The 24,042-nt window shown below is 36.0% G+C and overlaps 1 protein-coding gene across 1 annotated transcript in view; it reads right to left on the bottom strand.

The window, feature by feature from the left end:
• Positions 1 to 291: 291 nt before the first annotated feature.
• Positions 292 to 24,042, bottom strand: part of Polk (DNA polymerase kappa) — a 52,576-nt gene continuing 28,825 nt past the window's right edge. The window contains exons 7-15 of the mRNA XM_008836076.2: positions 18,920 to 19,159; positions 17,364 to 17,488; positions 12,929 to 13,095; positions 11,025 to 11,057; positions 6,813 to 6,909; positions 4,966 to 5,137; positions 2,333 to 3,253; positions 1,484 to 1,526; positions 292 to 1,385 (exon numbers count right to left, since the gene is read on the bottom strand). Of these exons, the coding sequence (XP_008834298.1) occupies positions 1,301 to 1,385; positions 1,484 to 1,526; positions 2,333 to 3,253; positions 4,966 to 5,137; positions 6,813 to 6,909; positions 11,025 to 11,057; positions 12,929 to 13,095; positions 17,364 to 17,488; positions 18,920 to 19,159 (1,883 nt within the window). The 3' untranslated portion in view covers positions 292 to 1,300. The remainder of the gene's footprint in view (positions 1,386 to 1,483; positions 1,527 to 2,332; positions 3,254 to 4,965; positions 5,138 to 6,812; positions 6,910 to 11,024; positions 11,058 to 12,928; positions 13,096 to 17,363; positions 17,489 to 18,919; positions 19,160 to 24,042) is intronic.

Raw genomic sequence — 24,042 nt, 5'->3', positions numbered from 1 at the left:
TAATTTTATGCAAAACAATTAAATACATAGTAATACCTACTTTTCAATACATTAAATCCATTTCATTGAACTTAATTTCATACATAATTTACATAAGCAAGTCACACAATCAAGAACTAAAATACTACAATTTTGAATTTCATGGTGTATAATATCAGGTATGAGACTGGTATGCCAACAAACTTTAAGCCTACTCTTACCCAAGCTAGTAATTAAAAGTCAGATTATTACTTTGGCCAAAGGCTTTGAAGGTCCTAACAAAGCTATTCCTCAAACGCTATTTCTAAAAAAGAAAAAAAAAAAATATTATTTCCCTGGTCATTTAAATAATGCACTAAAATATGAAAGGCCAGAACTTAAAGAAAAAATTCAGTTCTTTAAAGCTGTAGCAGAAATGGTTTCTATCTTCATATACAATCAAATAACTGCTTTTCAGTAAGAATTTGTTAGTTTGCACTACGCATGGAGTAAATACTTAACTTAACTACTGTAAATCTTTCTTCTCTTACAGATATTAATAAAAATGTGACAGGTATGCAACTAAGTGTGATGTTTTTCATATACATTAATTTTTGAGTTGTACATTGTTCATTTTGAATGAAAATAAAATGACTATACATAGTATCTCTTTTTTATAGATATCTAGAAAGTGCAAGCATCATTGTTAAGAAATGAAGTACTACCATTTAAAAGTCTTACATTAAAATAACTTTGTAGACTAAATATTTCTTAAAGTGAGCCAAGTGCTTATTCATAAGATAAAAGAATTTTAAATAAGAACAAATAATAGTTTGAACATAAGTCCTTCTAACACAGGTAGTACTGTGACATTGTTTTCCTGTGGTAAAAAGCACTCATGCTAGTTCTGGGACGCTCGGATTCTTCACAGAACTTAACAGTGCACTTTCATTGTGAATGCTCATGGAGCAGTTAAACATCAAGAGCACAGATAGCAGGATCAGGGCCAACGTAGTAGTCAAGCACCGAAAGAGTCTTATGCTCAGACTGCTTCATATGAGACTCCAAGAGCCCATATACATGGTTTTATATTCACTATAAAATAATATACCATTTTTGGACCCCACTTCTTTTATTTTAAAGTTATCCCTAACATGACTGATTTAAGAAAATATAAAGAAGTAAATTAATATATATTCTACATTCTTATAAAAGAAACATTATTTGGGGAGGCATTATCCCATTTATCTTTGCTAAATGAATAAATTTAAAACAAGGAAGAATAAATTCATTGATCATAAAATAACAAATTTCAATAAAAATTAGATAAGATGTTCAAACTTCATTTAAAAAATATATCAAGGGTATGTCTGGGATTGTTTGGTTTTTTTTTCTTTGATGTCGAGTGCTTTGTTCTCAGTCCTGGCCTAGAATAAAAAAAGAACACACAATTGATAAGTAGGAGATTATTAAAATTTTGCAAAAACTGACTCTGAAATGAATTTTATGGCTATCTCTATCATACCTCTTTGTTCTTCCTGAAGCCTTCTGCACTCTGTCTGTGCAGCCTTTTGGGGAAAGAAAAGTCAAGAAATTCCTTAAGGAAAAACATGAAATAATTTAAAAGCTATATAAAAATTAAAAAGATAAAACTGAAGATTAAAGACAGTACAAAAAAAAAAACCTCCCTTGGTAATATATAGTTCATATTTATACACATCCAAAACTATTTTCCTAAAAATATATTTATTATTTATTTAATGTGTGTGTGTGTGCACGCATGTGTGCATGTATGTGTGTAGAAACACATGTGCCACGAAGCACAAGTATGGAGGGTCAGAGGACAACTTTTGGAAGTTGATTCTTTCCTTCTATTGTGTTTTCTAGGGATCAAACTTGGGTCAAAAGGCTTGGCAATAGCACCTTTAGTCTCTGAGCCTTCTTGAAAGCCTCAGAAAATTAGTTTTATAGCATAATTTCCTTGTAATTTACTATTAATACTAGCATTAAACTTTATTTTTTCAATTTAGCACTGTCAGTACCACCAAGTAACAAGTCAGAGGACTTCTGGCCATGTGAATGCAGCTAATGTGCAATGACAGGGAATTTCTGTTTTCATTAGATCACTCAGATCATTCAACTTTTATGTTCATTCAACACTAAATCAAAGCTAAACTGGAGTTTTCCCTAACCTCAAAAGTTGACTGATGGTTTGGGTTAATTCTAACCATGGAGGGATGACTAACATTTTCCTAAATGACAGCATACACAAGGCATCCTTTTAATAGCATATCTTTCAAATTTAACAATCTCATTAATTTTAATAAAACATATCCCCAGAAAATCATGTTTCCCTTGATGACTATATGCTTACCTATACTTCTGGAGCTTTTTTTGGGGTGGTTAACTGAATTAACTTCATTATTTCTCAGCTCTTGGATAATGCCTTTATTTAAGCAAATATCTACATGCACGTTGAACAGGGTAAGATCTGATGTCTTTTGTTCTAGGTTACAAACAGGACAAACTAGAGCCTGGCCTGTTACTTCATTTGTACGAGGCTGGAAGGATTCTTGCTGACTTAGTATCTTGACATTTTCATTTTCCAATGAAAAAGGACTGGAAGACTTGTTTATAATATTACAACATTCCTCCTTGCTGCAATTATTCGCTGAAGTGTTCATACTTGCTGCTTTTGATGAGCTATCTTCAGTTTCTACCAAATCTCCACCATCTACTGAAGAGACTTCTATATTTTTGGGATAAGTTTCACAATCCTGCTTCTCACAAAGGGAAGAACTGTGTGCATTTTCTTCCTGATAAGCTTCTGAAGAGGAAGCACGTGAACAAGAGGACATTTTTGAGTCCTCACTGGTTAATGGTTCATCAAGGCATGTATCTACATGTTTATTAAAGGCTTCCAGATTGATGCTTCCTTGCTCACTAAAGCAAACTGGACAAGTAAATGTCTGACAGTTATTTGAATTCTCTGGTGTTTCTAAATTCTCATTCATCTTTAAAACTTGGAATGGTTGTGAGGTCTGTAAACTTTGTTTATCCACAATTTCACACTTAGATGTGTCTTGATGGCTCCATATCCTTTCTGATCGCTTCTTATCAAAGAAACTTTTCTTATGAGACATTTCTAGAGGTTTTACAAACTCGTTTCTGTCAGTTTTATCTAGTGAACACCCAGTGGATGACAAGGCTTGGTTTCCAGTCTGTAAGAAGCCAATGATGCTCCTTTGTTGCTGTTTCTTGTTTTCTTCATTGTAAAAAGCAGACACTCGAACACCTAAATTAAACCCAATCAGTCAATCCCAAATTCAGTAATGCTAATTCATGCCCATGCATAAAAACATTTAACATAATACTATTATATATTCAAAAGGTAGATTAGATAACACTGGAGATAGATATGTGTGTGCGTTGCTGTTTTTTTTTTTTTTTTGAAGTGCTAGGGATTGAATCCATACATAGCCTTTTGCATGTTAAGCATGTGATCTATCACTTAGCCATATTCCCAGCCCAATATTTTCCAAATTAAAGGATGCTTTTTCAAAGCTGGTATTATGAGGAAGAACATACTTTCCTTTATAAAACCAGGTGTCAGGGAATATTAACAATCTACTGGAGTTGGTATTACACACAACTTTTAACTAGTGTTTGACATATGATGCCATTAAGTACAAAGTAGTTAGCTGGAGTCAACTACAGAGACTCTTCAACTCTTAAAATTTTTTCAGTAGACTTTACTTTTTCCAGAGAATTTCAGTTTTATACTACAACTGAACAGAGAATTCCCATATACCCTCTGTTGCCATTCATGTACTACCCCCTGTACTATGAACATCTGCACCAGACTAGTACATACGCTACAGCTGACGAACCCACACTGACACCGCATTACTACCCAAAATTTATAGTTTGCCTCAGAATTTACTCTTGGTAGTGTACATTGTATGGGTTTAGATGTAGCTATAATGACATGTATTCACATTATAGAATCATGCAGAATAGTGTTGAATCCTTTGCACTGACTGTTCATCTCTGCTTCTCTTTATCCTTGAACAGCTACTGTCTTTTCATTGTCTCTGGAGTTTTGCCTTTTCCAGAGTGCCATATAGTTGGAATCATACAATATGGAGCCTTTTTAGATTGACTTCTTTCACCCAGAAAAACTTACTCAACTTTCCTCCATGTCTTTTGTAGTTGGACAGTTCATTTACATGCTGAACATTATCCCATTGTCTGGACATAACATAGTTCATCAATTCACTTAGGCAGGTCTTAGTTGTTTCTAAGTTTTGACAATTATGAATAAAGCTTCTTAGTACCTGCTCAGTGGCTCTTTTTAACATACTTCATTCAACTGGTTTCACTGTATGCTATCTCTCAAATACGAAAAACCAATCAGTGATCCAGACAGCATCTGAATGCTTATTCATACACATACTCTTATAGCTCATCTGGAAGCATGCTGATAGTTTCAACATGCAGTAGCTGGCAGTGTGGTTTCAGTATTGTAATCTTTCATGTGTAATTCTGAAATTCAAAAATTTCTGAATATTGTAGCAACAAGTGACAAATATCAACTGAATGTAATGTTTAGTGTCTTCACAGTCTAAATACTAAATTCTGTTTGTTCTGCTATACAGATAGCAGTGTTTTAAATGAGTGCTGCTCCACATGCCTGGAGGAATATCACAGAATATATTTAATATGCCCTGATTTGTTTCTAGTACGAAAAATTCTGAATTTTAAAACAAACTTTATGTCTAAGATTTCAGAAATAATAAGGAAAAGAGCAACTTTCAGTGGTTCATACAGAATTAAAGTAATAATCATTACTTTATATGCATCAAGCTCTAGGAATTATAATAAATGACAGCAGCACGGTAGGAACTTCTTAAAGGAAGGGAAATTATTTCCCAAATTGATGTGTTTTTAGTGAGGATAATCAAACATACTTAAGGAAAAACAAGTTTAAAAAAGAAAAAGGCCTACCCATAAGCCTTAATCTCAAGGGATGTGGAGAATCAGCATTAATTTCCGTTCTTAGCAAGTCTTTAGCAACGGCAAATATTTCATCTGCAGTAGAAACAGCAGATGAAACTGTAGAGGCACGAGTTTTGACTTCGAAGTTCACATTCTTCAGTTTAATGGTAACAGTTCTCCCCTATGACACACGGAGTACATTATTATGTAAGGCTTTGTAATTTGTAGAAAAGAGTTATAGAAAAATTTAAAGGCCTGTATGTACACATATGAATATAGAGGCATAATCAATTATTTATAAAAATGGTGACAAAAACCTATAAGTGAATGAAAAATACCATTTTAGCCCATAATCATTAATCCTCTTCCCAATTTTTTTTCTAAAAAAATACTTTTTATATGTAGGGCAAAGTTATAACTATTTTTCCTTTTACTGAATCTCTTTAAGGTTTTCAGTATTGGGACAGTCAGGTTAAGAAAAAGTCTTTCTAAAAACATCTCAGTGAAAAAGTCTTATGAATAGTGCACACTGTGGGATTCCCACATGCCAGGGTACTATGCTAGAAATCTGTTTGTAAGAATCCTCTTTATAGTTACTGTTAGGGATACCAAGTTCCAGTTGGGGATGAAAAAGTTCCTGAGATGGTGGGGTAATGATGGTGGTCACATGACAATGAATAAGCTTAATGCTTCTGAACCAAACACAAATGGTCAAAATGACAAATTTTATACTGTGGACACTTTAGATATCCTTGGGGTGGAACTTAATCTCTGCTCTCTTTTACTTGAGGGTAAGTTAAATATATTGACTCAAGGTTGGGTGGGAGGCACACACAGCTTTAACCCTGGCACAAGCAGACTGGGGACATTCTGTAGAAGAAATGGCCAGCAGTTCTCAAGACTGTCAGTTATAGAAAAGGCTAAGAAACTGTCACAGACCAGTGCAAACTAGGGAGACATGACAATTAGTTGCCATATGGTTCCCGGGATCAAATTCTGGAGAGTCATTAACAGGGAAACAAGCGAAATCCTGTTGAAGTCTGAAGCTTGGTTAACATCACTGTGCTAATGTCACTTTTCTAGTTTTGACTATGGTAATATAAAATGTTAATGGTTGAGGAAACAGGGTGAGAGGTACAATGGAATTCTCTTTATTCTTTTGGAAACTTTCTTATAAATCTAAAATTACTCTAAAATGAAAAGTGTATTTAAAATACTTAGGAGAAGAATTATAAGTAAAACGTTCCTCATATACTCCATTTTTTTGCAATAACTTTTTCACATTTTTTATTATACTTTGTAATAATTCTAGTTCTGGTAGGAGAGGATTGGGAAAATACCAAATGCAGGCTGTTACTAAGGGAGATTATAAAACACAATGTCCAGAGCATTCTAGACTTTTGTTCTTAATGTATTAAGTAGGGTTAGAGCCCTGAAACACAATGCCTGTTCTAGAAGGTCACTGTCTACGTGAGCAAAATCTTCAAGGACGATTGGAAAGGGATTTCTGACACGAGAATACAGCTCCAGGGAAAGCCTTCCCTTTGCTTTTGTCTCTAATACCATTTAAGTCTGACCTGGCACTTCATTTACATGTACTATTAGGGCAGTACAAAGCTGCCCAAGTTATACTGGAACCATCCAGCTCCACAAGTTCTTTTTCATAAAATGATCTCATCACAGACCTCAGACAGGTCAGATCTGACTTTGTCTCTGATTGTTGGGGCTAGGAATATTTTGTTCCAACATTTACTTACTCATAGTTAGCTTTAATAAATGTATAACGTTTTGACTTAAAGCAGTATTCTATGATAAAAAAAGAGAAAAACTAAAATCAGTCCAACAGAGTTGAGTACCTTAAGTCCTTCTTTCTGGAGATCCTGAGCAAGGTCAGCGCAAAGCTCACGGCATAAGCTGTACTGGTCTTTCGCTTTACTCAGCTCACTGAACGTCCTAGAGACACAGCAAACTACAACTGATTAATTTGGTCATGACACAGTATGTTCAAATGGCCTGGCATTATATTTTCTTCAGTATGAAAACAAAGTTTTCAGATAATTAAGACATAATTAAGTAAAAATACCTATGTTCTACCTAAATGATGAAAAGGCATTTAGATGGGTAAACTGATCAGCAAAGGAGCAATTTTATGCTCTCTTTGCAGTACTATTTTTTTATTTACTATTTTTATTTTATGTGTATGCATGTATTGCCTGCATGTAGGTAAGTGCACCCGTGTTGTGCAATGCCTGCGGAGGTCAAAATCCCCTGGGACTGTCGGATCCCCCGGTACTGGAGTTACGGACAGTTATTAGCTGTGATGTGGGTGCTGGGATTTGAACCCGGTAACAAGTGTTCTTAACCGCTGAGCCACCTCTCCAGCCCCTGCTGTACTACTTTTTAAAATGCTTCAAGGTATCAACAGATGATAATAGCCCTGAAACTTTAATACATTGATTGCAGTATGATTATCCAAAGATCCTGCTACAGGTTATCTTAAAAATCAGAGTAGAGGTTGGGCATGGTGGCACATACCTTTAATCCCAGCACTTGGGATGCAGAGACAGGCAGATCTCTGTGAATTTAAGGCCAACAGGTCTACATAGTGAGTTCTAAGCCGGGCAGGGCTATATTGTGAGATGCTTTCTTAAAAAATACAGTAGAGAGCATCACTCTAATTACTGTACATGAATTTTCAAGACACACATACATATCTTTAAGTAGATTTAAGGGGCTGGTTCATGGAACCTAGGCAAGGTTACTTAGCAGATGGTTGAAATGGAGGGCTGGTAATAAATGTAGAAATTTTGAATTCATCTTTAATAAAGCATTGAGAATTGAGATATATTAAGATAAAAGAGGAGAGACTGAAGCAGGAAGATTATCCCTGAGTATACAGGTGTGCCTACTATAATCCCAGTGTCCTTATAAAAAAGGGAAGCAGGGGCATCACTGTCAAAACTGAGAAGATACTGGGTCTATGAGCCAAGGAATGCAACAAGTCTCTAGAAGCCTTTGGTAAAGAGATTAATTCTGCCCAAGAGCCTACAGAAGGAATGAAGCCCCACCAAACACCTTAGCATTAGGGATTTCTGACCTTCAGAGTGGTGAGAGAATAAATCTATGCTGTCTCAAGCCATTCAGTTCAGTCATTTGCTGTGACAGCAGTGGAAGGTAACAGACTCCTCTAGAGTTGATACCTCTTCCAGTCCATTGTTTTGTTGACACAGTATGATAGACTACCTTTGCCAAACTTGATCAGTGAATAATACATCTCAGAGAACTCTTGATTTCTTTTTATTTTAAAGGAGAATATTTTAGGTTTTTTGTTTGTTGTTTTGGGGGGGGTCTTTTTGAGACAGGGTCTCCCTGTGGCCCCAGCTGTCCTGAAACTCACTATATAGACCAGAATGGCCTTGAACTCACAGTGAGTTTAATCCCTCCCACGTGCTGGGATTAAAGGCGTGTGCCACTGTGCCCAGCATTTTCCTGTATTTTTAAAAGCCATTTTTACTTTCATTTTCATTAATTAGATCTTTGATTTTTGTTTGGTTTTGTTTTTGTGACAGTCTTCCTGTAGTCCAGCTAGCTGGCCTGGAATTCAATATGTAGACCAGGCTGAACGAGATTTGTTCACTTTATTTTTAATGGCATAATGGCACTTTCTTATTAGTTCTTTTTTAGTCTACGTACATGAGTGTAATGCCTGCACGTAGGTGGGTACGTTTACATGGTACAATGCCCACAGAGGTCAGAAGAGGGTGTCAGATCCCCTGGAACTGGAGTTACAGATGGTTGTAGTCGCCATGTGGATGCTGGGAATCAAACCTGGGTCCTTTGCAAGAGTAGTTAGTCTTCTTAACCATTAACCCATCTCTCCACCCTACTCTTATTAGTTGTTCAGATATGAGAAAAACTAGTTCTTTATATGTAATTATGAACTGCAACATCCCTCCTCCTATCTCCAGATGAAATCCAATACTCTAATGCAAATTTTAAAGACAAGAGTTTTCAGAAAAAAGTGTAGAATATATTTGTGTATGAGTAATATTAACAGTAAGACAAAATAAAAAAAATCATTAAATTGGACAATATTATCTCACTTTGGATCTTTCTTGCCCCTTGCTTTTATGTAACTCATAGTCAAAAATAGAAAAAATAAAATTTAAGGCTGGGAACTGGACCCAGGGCCCTTCACCCACTACTCAACCACTCCACTCCACCCCAGACCCAAAAGGACCTTTTTTTTTTGAGATAGGGTCTTATATGGCCTAGGTGGCCTTGAGCTCCCCATCCTACTCCCTCACCTCTTGATTGCTGCAAATGCAGGTTTGGGCCATGTCCAGGTTTATGCATGCTGAAGATTGAACCTAGGGTGTTTCATGCATGATAGGCAAGTACTCTACCAACTGGGCTACTTCCCAGCCCTCTAAAACATTACGTTTTATCAAAGCCATTGTCTTGCAACTTTTTCTTATTATAAATAATACACATGAAATGTGAACAAACCTTCTATTTAGGTAAGTGGTTCATAAGTATCTCAATGGAACTTTGATTCTTTGAGGAAATAACTTAGGGACTTTTCAAAACTGACACATTTTCCCCTTAAACGAAGTTACATAAAGATTTCACGTGACTTTCAAACAAGATTCTAAGTCCACTAAATTAGATAATCTAATTGGCAAACTCATGTTTACCAATAATATTTTACTATAGGTTGAGGCTCCTTTATCTCAAACACTTAAGTCAAGAGATAGAAACCATGGCGGTAAAGGGAAAGAAAGAACCTGAGAGAAAGCAAAAACAGGACTCTGGTGTTACCAAGGGGGAAACGGGTAAAATGGGAGTGTTTAACTGGGAGGGGAAGAGAGAAGGTTATAAAAGGAACCATGGGGGTAAAAGGGAAGGCGATCAAGAAAGGGGGTCATAGGAGACAAGCACTGTCAAGGGGGAAATGGGAAAAGTAGGCGTACTTTAACTGGGGAAGGAGGAGGAAGAGTTAGGAAGGGAGAGAGAGGAGAGATGCTTCGGTAATGTTTTTAAAAAACCAGAAATGTATTAGTTTAAAATATTAGTTTAAAAGCCAACTGAAGCTGGGTGTGGTGGTACATGTCTTTAATCCTAGCACTTGGGAGACAGAGGTAGGTGGAGCTCTGTGAATTCCAGTTCAGCTGGGGCTACAGGAAGACCCTGTCTCAAAAAGCCAAAAAAAGAAAAAGCCTACCGAAAAATATAAATACAATATCTGTACATGAGTGCATGTGCATAGCTGAAGGCCATATAACAACAAACAGTGCCGGACAGGAGAAACTTCCTTTTGAATTGTTGATCAGGGCAGTCTAAGAGACTCCCAAAATAACACAGGCTATTACCATAGCCATTGATTATCTCCCAGAACTTGAAAGTAAGACCCTATTGCTGAAGACATGACATACTTTGGCAAAAGGACTTGGAACAATGGAGTTGGAATTCACTTACTTCATATAGACATATATAGAGAGTCCGAAGGTACTCCTAAACAACGTTTTATGAGTCCGTTTTGATGGCAACCGATCACATAAAATGAGGTGCAGAATTTTCCACTTGTGCCAGATAACACGTTAGCACTCAGGAAGTTTTAGAATTTGGTGTATTTCAGACTTTAGCTTTTTGCATAAGAAATGCTCAACATGTAATCTGATGCCTCTATTCATACAGCTGATATCTGAAATGTCTAAAATTCTTATTGTGACAGCTTGCATTTCTCAAGTAAACATTCAGTCCTCCCCCTTTATTTAGAGAACATTAATTTCTGTAATCAAACCCATGTACGGATAGTTCTTATGAATAAGATTAGAAACCCTAAGATTCTGAGCTTTTACTGCATGTACTAAAACCATGCAGACAATGCTCTTCCCATTGCCACCAAAGATAAAGCACTGCACTTAGTGTTCACCCCAGGAGTGTGAGCTAATAACTCTTACCATGATTTGCAAATATTTTTTTATTGTCATGATATTTTGCTAAAAGGGAATTTTAAATAGTTTAAATGAATTATGGACCATTTAACAATGAAGAACAAACATTACCTTTCAACACTCATACTTTTCCTTTCTCCATCCCTTGAAAAGAAAAAAAAAAGGTCTTAATTTCTTTCTCAAAGAAAACCAAATTCCTTTTGGTCAATAAGAGATCTTAATGTACTCTTTAAATACTTCTATTTTAAATTAAAATTGTACTTTATAAAAAACGTTGAGGGTTCCTTTTTAATCTAAAAATGAAACTATCACTAAAAGACATTAATGAGATGCTAATATGATTGATTACATGTGTCATGGATCAAGTCTATCTATTGAAGAAAAGCAACTTGAAAATAGATACATAAGTTGCTTCCATTAAAAGTCTAAATATTAAAACATATAACATACAAACCAAAGGAGGCAGTAGTATCACAGTTCTCAGGCAGAGGATAAATTCAAATTTTCAATAACTGAATGTTGCCTCCCCTGGGGGTCAGCACATTCACTCCTCTCATCTATATGCCTATTCATTATTCATTCATGCCACTCTACAAAGTCTCAGATTTTGGTACAAAATGATGACTAGGAATCTAAACCAACTAGTTTGGTTGGATTCTAGCTGTTCTGAGAGGGGCAATTGAAACAAAAAAGGTAAAATGACATGTGTTTTATTCATTTTCAAAAAAATCTAATGAATGTAACACAGCTTAAGCTCCATTCTAGAACTTGGAGATATAGTAATGAATAAAATAACCCAAGTGCTTGTCCTAAGAAAATTATACCTCAACGGATATGAATAAATACAGAAATAAATACGGGGGATCAGGATGTAGCTTAGTCATACAGAGCTTGCCTAGGATGAGCAAGGCCCTCGGTTCGAGTCGCAACATTACAAAAAATAAAAAACAAAAGAAAACCAGCCAACTAGTCAAAAAGGTGACACCATCTAGGGGTGGAGGAATGGGTTTATTTTCTCTGTTGATTTGTTTGTGCTTACAGGTATCCTCATGGTTTTATTGCAGTCCTTTAGTTTAAGGACAAGAATATATAGGAATCTGCAAATAGATACGTAATGGTTTTAAGATCTGAGACGCTTGCTGAAGCAGGAATATTTTACCCTGACTCACGGTACTCATGCACAAACAAATCTGACACAATAAAATTTTGTTCCAAGTACACTGACAAGATAGATCATGGCAAAAATAGTGTCCAGTGTTCATTGTTATGATTCCCATTCCCCCTTTTGATCAATCTGTAACAATTTAAGGCCTACATGAAAACCAGGAAAAAGTGCAGGGCTTTTTCCTTAGCTGTTCCACCTTTTCCAAGGTCAGCTCCTTCAGGTTTCTGCCTCTGGATGACCTCTGTCAATCCCACACTAGCCTCCCAAGTCATTCTTTATGCCCTTACCCTGCCTTTCTGTCTTCATTTGTCATCTGGCTATTTTCTATTTTTCACATTCCACAAAGTCAGGATTTTGTCTTATCCACTATAATTATCCCTAGTGCCTACAACAGTGTTTAATGCAAAGTATATACTCAGTACTGAATATATGAAATCATTCACACATATGGAAAATGACCTAAAGTTAGATCATTAAGGTTTTCAAAGAATCATCAAACCTCTTTACCTAAAGAATAAACTATGGACTAGAAGCCATCTTTCTTTCCTCAACAATCTGACTACCAATCTTCCCCTTATATTCTGAACACAGATAAGGAGGTTCAGAAAGGAAGTAACCACTGTCCCTCACATCCACCTTTCTCACTGCTGAAGCCAACAACCTAGAGGGGAGACTTTATTCCTCCTTTCCTTTTCTCCCATAGCCAAACAGATGACTTTAACCAAAATATATTCTAAATCAAATCAGTCTAAAACCATTTAAAAACATGTTATTAAAATAGCTCCCATCTCAAAGGTTAAAATGGACACTTCAGAAAATAAAAAAGAAAAAGCCAAATGACTATAGATACCTTTCCAGGTCTGTTGAACCTAGACCCAGGGAGAGGTGAAGGAAGTAATGCCAAGACACTTCAGAGAAAAGAAGAGAAAGCACTGCTCTTTGTTGGTAGAGCTCTGTGCAAGTAATAATCCCAAGAGCCTTTAACATTTTTTCTGTGACTTTTCCTATTCCAGAAACCTAGAAAAGAACCAATACTTAGATGAAATAGATGCATTCAGGGTGGTATAAGTAGAGATGAATCAATATTTATAATTAAATTCAAGCAGAGAAATTGTAATTTTATGTGAGAGAAAGAACATGACTGGTGCTGGGGACTGATCTCAGAGCCTGGAACATGCTAGATAGACGACAGTTTGCCACTGAGCTACATTCCCAGCAAAGATTATAATCTTATAGTTTTTATACCCAATAAAACATATGAATAATATCACAATCTTCACGTGTTATGCAAGAAAACTGTGTTTATTAGTTTTGGGTCTCATAGACTAAACTAGCATTCCATGGAATTTTTGAAGGCATCAAATAAAGAATATCTGCGGTCATAGAAATTTTGGGAATGATAGTACAAACTTTTTTTACTGTAAAATTTATTATTCTTTAGTGTATTAATATATGCATAATAAGTCATGCAATATTTGATCCCAGAACTTAAAATAAAGGAACACTTATTCATATCTTAGAAAACAGTACCGTATAGCTCTATCTTACATGTAGTATACAAGCTTTAAACCTTATAAACTATGATATAGTTTTTTTTTGAACAGAGAGATACTTTACATAAATTCAATCATATACATTATTTTGAGTCCTAGAATATCATATCATATATAGTTTGGCTGTTAAAAAATGAAGAGGATATATAACAAAATAATCTGGATACTTAACATACACCATTTTTTGGAACCTTGAAAGACAATTTAGAGATGATAAAGCATTTTGTTTTAATTTGGTCAAAACAAAATTTGAAAACTCTTTGAAGTATCCTACCAATTAATCTGATGGCACTCAATACTATACTGACATTGACAGTACTAAGTCACAGTTGAAAGCCACTCCTTCAAAGGTTCATTTTATGTCCTTTCTACTTGGTAGGAAGGTACTTCAAAGTCGACTGTTTCTATTTTCTTTAAAATTTTCTGCAGATAGGCTTAGGGTTTCAAAGAAAATTTTAAGCACACATTCAGTCACCCAGCATAGTTCTTGTCTATTACCTATTATTTTAAAACTATTCAGCAAAGAATAGTTACTATCAAGCTAAACCAGTGTCCCTTCAGAATTCAGAGTACAAACACAAATGATTCATTTTATATAAGCCCTCACCCTCTTCCCTCTCAGGGTACGAACCATGGCTCACCCATCCTGGAACCCACTCACTCTTTTGCAATCTTCCCTCTCTGGGACTAGAACTGGAAACACTGCTCCTTGGTGAGCTAGTCAGAATCGTCCAGTCTTCCCCAACCTCCACACTCACAGTCCTAGTTGTGATTGCCCACCTGGCTCACAGGACCAGACTGGAATTACCCTGTCCCTCCAATAAAAAGATATTAAGTGGGAACCTGAAACATAGACCAATTATCGATTGATACCTGAACAGAAATCAACCAAGCTATCACACCAGTAAAAACGGAAACAATTTCTACTCAACAAAGGCAGGCTAAAATTTCATATCAGACACACAACCAACGAAAGATGACTATGTACTCAGGTCACATAGCAAAAACAAATAATATGAAAAACAGAGATAATATATTCCTACCAAATCCCATCAGTCCTGTAGAAGTGTTCTACAATGGGAATTGCCCAGAGGAACCCCAGGACACAGAACTTAAAAGAACAATCATAAACATGAGCAAACAACTCAAGGACTTGAAAGAACACCCAAACAACCCAAGAAACTCAGAGGGGAGAGGAGGAATAAACTCCGGACTGAAGCTTGAGAAAACATAAATGAATGATATGATAAGGACAATTCAGGATTTCAAGAGTGAATTCATGAAAGAGATAAGAAATACTGAAGAAAACCCAAGCTGAGATGAAGATGGAATTGAAAAACTCAATAAGCAATTAGAAAAGACAGGAGAAAGGATCACCAGCAGAATGAATCAAATGGAAAACAGAAAAATCAAGACCTAGAGATAAAGTTGGAGAATTCCTACAAAGGAAAACCCATCAGAATAACAGTTGACTTTTCAATACAAACTTTAAAAGCCAGAAGAGCCTGGATCAAAGTATTCCCAGTTCTAAACAACTATGGACCTCGACCCTGAATACTTTATCCAGCAAAGCTATCTATCATAGTCAAAAGGGAATGGAAAAATTTCCATGACATGAATAGGCTGAAAGAATTCATGTCCACCAAACCAGCCCTACAGAGAATACTCAAAACAATACAAGGACTGAAAAAAGGAATAACCATACCCAACAGGGTATGGAAAGAAAGCAAATGAGGCTATAATTATGGAAAAACAGAATAGAACTAAGAATACAAATGGAAAATAAAAAAGACAGTAAGCAAAACACATCTTTCAATAAAACTTTAAACTTCAATGGTCGCAATTTTCTAATCAAAAGGCAGTCTACTTGAAACAAAATCCATCCTTTTGGTTTCTATAAGAAATTCATCTTATCTTCAAGGACAGGTACCACCTTAAAGTGAGGGGGTGGAAAAAACATATTCTAAGCAAATGGCATGAAGAAACAAGAAGGCATTGATACCCTAATATCAGACACAATACAGTTCAAATTAAATTTAATCAGAAGAGATTAAAAAAAAAAGCTACTTCATTCTGATCAACAGAACAATTGAGCAAGAAGACATAACAATTATGAACATATATGCACCAAATTCTGGTGCACCCAATTTCATAAAAGAGCACCACTGGACTTCGACACATATTAACCCCAACTCAGTAATAGTAGGTAATGTCAATACCACACTTTCTCCAATAGATAGGTCATTGGACAAAGATAGAGAAACATCTGAATTAAATGATATATAAAATGAATTTAACAAACATCTACAGAGTATTCCACCACAGCACCATATTCTACTACATACTCTACTCAGCAGTCCATGGAAGTTTCTCTAAAATAGACCACATACTGGGGCACAAAACACACCTCAACAAATACAAAAATTTGAAACTACATGAACTCATGGGGATTAAACAACACATTACTAAATGATGAACAGGTCAAAGAAAAAAAGTCGAAAAAGGAATAAAAATAGTCCTGAGACTAAATAAAAATGAAAACACAATACAGCAACATCTCTGGGACACATTAAAAGCAGTCCTAAGAGAGAAGGTTATAGTTTTAAGCATCTACATTAAAAATCAGAAAGAGTACAAATAAATGACTTAATGATACAACTCAAGAATCTAGAAAAACAAGAATAGACCAAACACAAACCCAGACGATGAGAAGAAATAGTAAAAATTAGAGCAGAAATAAATGAAACAGAAACAAAGCAAACAATAGAAAGAATTAATGAATCTAAGACCGGGTTCTTTGAAAAGATAAACAAGATAGACAGGCCTTTAACCTAGCTAACCAAAAGAAAAGGAGCAAACCCAAATCAGCAAAATCAGAAATGAAAAGGAAAACATTACAATGGACAACAAAGTAATCCAGAATATTATAAGGGATTACTTTAAAAACCTGTACTGTATTAAAATTACAAAATCTAAAAGAAATTGATGAACTTCTAGATTCAAACTACCAAAGTTAAATCAAGGAGATCAACAACTTAAACAGACTCTTAACAAATAAGGATATTGAAAGAGTAACACAGAGCTTCCTGCCTAAAGAAAGTCCAGGCCCAGATGAATTCACAGCAAAATTTTACCAGACTTTCAAAGAACTACAACCAATATTTCTTAAATTATTCAAAAAGAAAGGAAGGAAGAACTCCCAAACTCCTTCTATAAAGTCAGTATTACTCTAATACCCAAACCACATACAGACACAACCAAAAAATAAAACTACAGGCCAATAACCCTTATGAACATAGATGTAAAAATCCTCAATAAAATACTTGCAAAGTGCATATGGACACATATCAAAAAGATCATCTACCATGATCAAGTTGATTTTATCCCACAGATACAGGGATGGTTTAATATATATATGTTGATAAATGTAACAAATTATATAAACGTACTTAAAGTCAAAAATCACATGCTCATCTCAATAGATGCAGAAAAGACCTTTGCCAACATGAATCCAACATGCATTCACAATTAAAAAGTGCTAGAGAAAATGTGACTGGTGGAAACACACCTCAGCCTAACTAAAGATATATACAACAAACCCACAGCCAACATCATAAGAACTTCTACATCAGAGACCCCTAACCCTGCTGGAAATAATGACAAGACAATACTCATGTATATAATTCTCAAAAATTAAAAATTAATATAAATTTTTTTTCTATAAAATCTCACCTTCCTAATTGGTAAGTCTTTGATGAAGTCCATCACTGCTTGTCTGCTGGGGAGAATTTGGTATTGTCCATTTGGTTTGTTCTTATCACTGCACACCTTTGCTAACATTGTATTGGGGGCAATACCTTAAAAAGAAGAGCATGCTCATGACCCAGAGAAGTTGCCTTGTATAGTTTTTCACTATGTGATAACAAAATAAAAGTTAAATGCAAATAATCTAAGATGACACACACTGCTACTTTAAAAATAACATCTGATTACCAACCCTCTCCTCAGGGCTTGACATGGTTTTAGGGAAAGGAAATACATTAGCTGCTACAGCAAAAAAAAAAAAAAGGAATATTTAACTACCGAAATCTTAAAATCCAAGATTAATTTCTGAGCTGAGCAATACTAAGTGTCGTTAGCTTGCTAATAACTTTAGTAGGAATTCAGGATTGTCAGAAGATCCAGGACATAGTTTATGATAGATGTTTACTCTCTGAGACGGTTTAATGTAAATTATGTAATGTTTAATGCAAATTTAATGTAACATTTTTTATTATTTTTATATGTATATTTATTATTTTTTATGAGTATATTGCCCGCATGCATGTACATGCACCTGTGTTGTGCAATGCCCATAGAGGTCAGAAAGGACACTGGATCTCCTGCAACTGGAGTTACAGAATGTTGTTAGTTGCCATGTGGGCACTTGGAATTGACCCTGAGTCCTCTGTAAGAGCAGTCAGTGCTTTTAGCCCCTGAGTCATCTCTCTAGCCCCAAGGTTGCAATATATTTAAAGAATCAATAATAAAAATGTTTAATCTTTTCGTTACAAAGTAAATCACCACAAGTGCTGTTTTGCAATATGTAGGATTCTCAATGACTAAGGCAACTTATAAAAGGTATATCCAAAAAAATCATTAAATTGTTCAATTTGATTTTTATAGGTATCCTCATAAAACTAATGATGCACGCTTATGCTTTGGCACAGAAAACATTAACCTAACCATAGCATACACAGGTTTCATGAATAATTCAGGGTAACAATTCAGTAATTCATGATAAAAAATATTAATAGGTCCTATGCTGTTACTGATCATATGGGTTACAGATATATGTAAAGTTATTTTTCTTTTACCAAATGGTCCTATATGTAAAGTTATTTTTCTTTTACCAAATGGTCCTAAATTGCTAAGTTGCTAGCTGGTTGGTCTTTTGGGGATAGAGAAGAGGGATCCTGCACTTTAGGTTCTCTCCTGAAAGTAATTAAGACAGTATTCAAATCTTCCAAGGAAAAGTTAATCAAACATCCTGTGCAAACCAAGTAAACAATAGTTTGCACTTAAAGGAGATTTATGGTAGTTTTTTCCTTAGGTCCATAGAATTTTCTGCTTAAGCCCACCTTTCCTTTACGTTCATGGCTTTCTCAGTAGGTAAAAGCTGCTAGCATTTAAATCAAAGACTGGATAAATCAAATGCTACCATATACTTTAGAGACTACTTCTGTTTCACTTGAATTAGTCAGTGTGAAAATTACCACCACAGAGGTTGTTAATATACTTTTAAATACCTGCACTGGCTGTTAACGTTGTTTTTTGTTCAATTCTGAAGCGAATTTCCTTTACCACTTCCTCGGCTGATATTCCAAAAACAACTGAATTTTGGAGTATTTGAGGACTGTTTTGTTCTTCAGAATTCAGTTGGAAAGGACTTCCTGGAGGCTGCGTATCAGGAGGGCTATCTTCAAAAAGCAGTGGGGAGATGGAGCATTCATACTCTCTCAGTTTCTTCACTTCCTCTCCTGGTTTATCTAAGTTACAAAGAGGAACAGCAAGTCATCTTGATTTTAAGAAGAATGTACTTCAGAAGTTAGGCTTCATTCTATTCTTTCGTTTTTTTTTTAATGCTTTCCCCCTCCTTCTCAAATCTATCCATTATGTCTGTCTTCTTTTTGTGTGTGTATCTGTGTTTGAGACAGTCTTGGAATATCACCCAGGCTGGCCTCAAACTCACTATGTACGCCACACTGGCCTGGAAACAGTGATTTTTTTTTATGTCAGCCTTCAAAGGTGTGGGATTACAGGCAAGCACTACCATGCTCAACTCTCCCCTCTAATACTGCAGAAGACAAAGCAAACCTAGTTTCGCTTCTAGGAACCAAGAAATGCTATCATTTATGTTTTCTAACTATTTAATAAGGAAAAAGCTATAAGGCCTTTAAAAAGGAATATTACCCATTCCCTTGGTGTGCCTTTTACAGGAAACATTTTATGTAAAACTCATTAACTTTTGAAGTCCATTACTTTTTTCTTTAAGAAAGGAAATATTTGTTCTCCTCGGTTCTTTTCTAAGGACAAAAAGATTCTTCTTAAATTATAACTAGGAATGAGTCTGGGCCTTGTGGGTCAGGCCTTTAATCCCAGCAGTCAGGAAGCAGAAACAAGCAGATCTCTGTGAGATGGAAGCCAGCGTGGTCTATATAACAAGAGTTGCAAGCCATCAAGGGCTACAGGGAGACCCTGTCTCAAAGACAAAAGAGAAGAGGAGGGGAGGGGAGGGGAGGGAAGAGGAGGAGAGAGAAGAGAGAGAAGAGAGGAGAGAAGAGAGAGAAGAGAAGAGAGAGAAGAGAAGAGAAGAGAGAGAAAAGAGGAGAGAGAAGAGAAGAGAGAAGGAAGAGAGAGAAGAGAGAGAAGAGAGAAGAGAAGCAAAGCGAAGGTAAGGGAAGAGAAGAGAAAGAAACCAACAAAACCAACCAAACAAAAAATATTAGGAATGAGAAAAAAAGCAAGAAACAGTAAGAATAATTACAACTACAAATAAGTTTTTAGAAAACTTATTTTTTCTTTATTCATGGAAGAAATGTTCCAAATGTTAAAATATTCTGAATTTTCTCTTTTCAAATGCTGATTTCACTTTGATTTGCTTAAGAAAAACATAACTTTTACTAAGGGTATGTCTTCAATAAATGGAAATTACTCCTGAAAGTTAAACTTCTTACACAAATTCTTAGGGTCTGATCTAATTAATGAAGTTTCAAATTTAAAGCAAAAAAGCTTTATTGTTATCAACACATTGTACAATATTATTAAAAGTAAAGGATGGGGAGGGTTATACAGGGGAAGTGATGAGAGATAAAGAATACTTAGATGGTGTGAAATATATTAGTTCAAAATCCTACTAAAAATACACATAACAGTAAATATACAAGTGCATGTGTACAGCTGAAGGCTATATAACAAAAAAAAACAGTGCCAGGGAGGAGAAACCTCCTTTTGAGTTGTTGGTCAGGGTAGTCCAAGAGACTCCCAAAGTAGCACAAGCTATTGCCACAGCCCTTGATTATCTCCCAGAACTTGAAGGTAAGACCTTATTGATGAAGACAGGCTACACACTGGACACAGGACATGGAGGAATTGAGCTAGAAATGACCTGGAAGCCTTGGCTCTGAAGACTAGCTCTCATGGTATCAGAGGGCACTATACAAGCTGCCAAGGGAGAAAAACAATCAATGGTCCTACCCAGCTATAAAGCCTAATAAACAACAAGTGCCCCATCAAACTATCAATATTGGTGCAGAGGTTGTACTTTCATCTTGGGAGTAATCAATAGCTATCTAATTGGAATTAAGCCCTGCTCAATGGGAGGGAACTCGTGTGGTACTGTAAACAGCCAAGTACATATGGCTGGAGTGGTCATAGATCCTAGAGAAAAACCTACTTTTGGAACATCCCTAGACCAGTATAATTTCTTTATTCTAAATATACATCCTCACATTTTCAGACAAGCATACCTTTCACTCCTCATCAAAGAAGCTTCTTTTTGCAATAGATGGTGACTATTACAGAGTTTCCAAACTGGTCAAACACAGAGAATAAGTGTCTGTGAGATGCTTAGCCCTAAGTGACACATCTTCAATGTAACCTCTACATATAGGATAAATGCATTTCTCAACTCTCACCAGAAAGGTTTCCTTATGCAGCAGATGATGATTAACACAGAAATCCACAATTGGCGAATGAGTAGAGAACAAGAGGCTGCAGAATGCTTATCCCTGAATAGGACACCTAGTTCAAACCTCTGCCTCCCAAGGCTCAGGGATCATTGCAGAAGATGAGGCAAAAGATTGCAAAAGCCAGAGGGAATGGATGACCACAAGGAAACAGTCTTCTAGACAGCTGGTCAGTTACTCATATGAACTTACAGCACTGGTGACAGCATGCACAAATCCTATACAAGCTCAAACTAGACAATATCTCAGCATAGACATTGGGAAGTGGGTAAGGAATTCTAATCAACCTAAGGAACTTTTGGCAACTGATGGCTGCTGGGAGGGGGAAAGACAGTGTCTTACAAGGATGGGACTCTTAGTGGATCCAGTGGATGGACCCACACTGAAGGACATTTGGAGGACACAAATCAGACTCTATAGACCATATTTTACATACATGAGAGTACAGCAATTGGTGGGTGGCAGTGGAGGGAGTGCAGATAAGGGAGAGGGTCTAAATATCATAAACTATATTGTATAAAAATTGCAAAAATCCCATTAAAAAAGTAGTCAGGTACACGACTATAATCTCAGTACCTAGAAACATTATGTGCACTTTTTCAAATATAGTATAAACTATACTTAACTCTATAATGATATCAATACTAAAAGTATTCTCATGAATAATTCAATTAAAGACTATTTTTTGTTTTGTATTTTTTGTTTTTGAGACAGGGTCTCCCTGTAGCCCCAGCTGACCTGGAACTCGTTATATAGACCAGGCTGGGCTTGAACTCACAGAGCTTTGTCTGCCTTTCTCTGAATCCCAAGTGCTGGCACTAAATGTGTGTGCCACCACACACACCAAAGACTATTTTTGAAGCTTAAAATTGGAGGGAAAAAATTTAAATGTATTCATAAGATTAATAATAGCATTTTCTGATTCCATTTCATAACTTTATTATACATAATTGCTTTCCAAATAAGATAAATACAGAATCAAAAATTAACCCATTTTAAAATTTTTTAAATTGTTTACATGTATGAATGTTTTGCCTGCATGCATGTAAGTGCACCCATGTCGTGCAAAGCCTGTAGAGGCCAGAAGAGGACATCAGATCCTCTGGAACTGGAGTTACGGATAGTAGTTGTCATGTGGGTACTGGGAATCAAACCCTGGTCCTCTGCAAGAGCAGCCAGTGCTCTTAACTGCTGAGCCATCTCTCCAGCCCCAAGCTTGCCCCTTTTTATGAGACAGTGTCTCATGTAGCCCTAACTAACCTCTAATTAACTATGTAGCCCACCTAGGCTGGTTTTGAACTCCTGAGTTTCCTGCTTCAGTCTTCAGAGTGCTGGGATTACAGGCATGAGCCATCATATGAAGCTTAAATTTATTAAATTAAATTTTAAGATACAGGGGAATGAAGACATATTAGTTTAAAAATGAACTTGGTCTTATAAAATTTCTAAAAATATGTAATAATATGATAAATACCTGATTAGTTCTAAATTTTAATTATGTCATATGAATTAAGTTATTAGATAGATATTTTCCAAATCTGAATTCTCAGGCCATATACACAATAAGCTTTATTTTCAAATTTATATCTACTAGCACATATTCAGGCCCTTTTTATTTTCCATATTCTGATTAAAAATTTTTAAAATTTATTTATTTTTATTATATGTGTATGAGTGCTTTGCCTGCATGGAAGTGAGTGCACCTGTGCATGCAATACCCACAGAGGCCAGAAGACGGTGTCTGAGCCACTGGAACTGGAGTTACATATGGTTTTTAGATGTTATGTGGGTGCTGGGAACTGAACCTGGGTCTTCTGCAAGGGGTAGTCGGTGTTCTTAATCACTGAGCCATCTCTGCAGACCCACACACTGATTTTAAAATTCAGAGCAGCTGAGAGGATTATGGGTGGAACTGCTAAAATGAGCTATAGACAAAATGCACACTAGGTAAGGTACCTGGCACGTTTCTAAGTCCCCTCCGCAGAGCTCCTTCCACAGTGATTTGCACTGGTGCCTCTCACAAGGCTGTTCTCAGACAAATCAACCTCACAGTAGACCACAAAGGTGCCTTCAGGCACACTATCAGAGCTGCTGCAGAGAATGGTGTTCTTTCCAACCCGAACTGTATTTTATTCTTCTGTGTGGCCTGGCTGTATAACTAACTTCTAAAGTGGTTTCTTCTTTCTTGACTGAAACACTGTTATAATCTCCCTAACTGAGGCAATCAGAGCACAAAATTCAGACTAAAGCATTCCACCTAGACTTCAAGTGCTGAAGTAAAGTGTACAGAATTTGGGTTCTTACACAGCTTGACACTTGCCAGCTAGATTTGTATGAGTAAACATAAAACAATGATTATTATTTTATTTGCAAATAAAGATAAAAGCTAATAATAGTTTTAGAGACAAAGCATCTTTTATAAAAGGGGCAAACAGGAAAATGTCTGACTTTAAAGAAAGATCCATCTGCCACACTTCCAACATCCTGTAAATACAAAGTCTGATATGCCTAAAAGTCCAGCCCACAGGGAATTGTATAGAAGAAAAATTTTAGACCATTCCATTTGTTTAAGAAGATGAAATACAAGAAGAGGATACCACACAGCATGCTGAAAGTAACTTATACTATCAAGTCACTTCATCACAGTCAATGTGGACATACAATATGCTCAAAAGAGCATTAAC

This window comes from Nannospalax galili, unplaced genomic scaffold, assembly GCF_000622305.1.
Source record: "Nannospalax galili isolate Female #2095 unplaced genomic scaffold, S.galili_v1.0 scaffold2758, whole genome shotgun sequence".
NCBI classification, from domain to species: domain Eukaryota; kingdom Metazoa; phylum Chordata; class Mammalia; order Rodentia; family Spalacidae; genus Nannospalax; species Nannospalax galili.
Note: the sequence above shows the minus strand (reverse complement) of the source record. Positions and strands in the feature narration are given on the sequence as shown.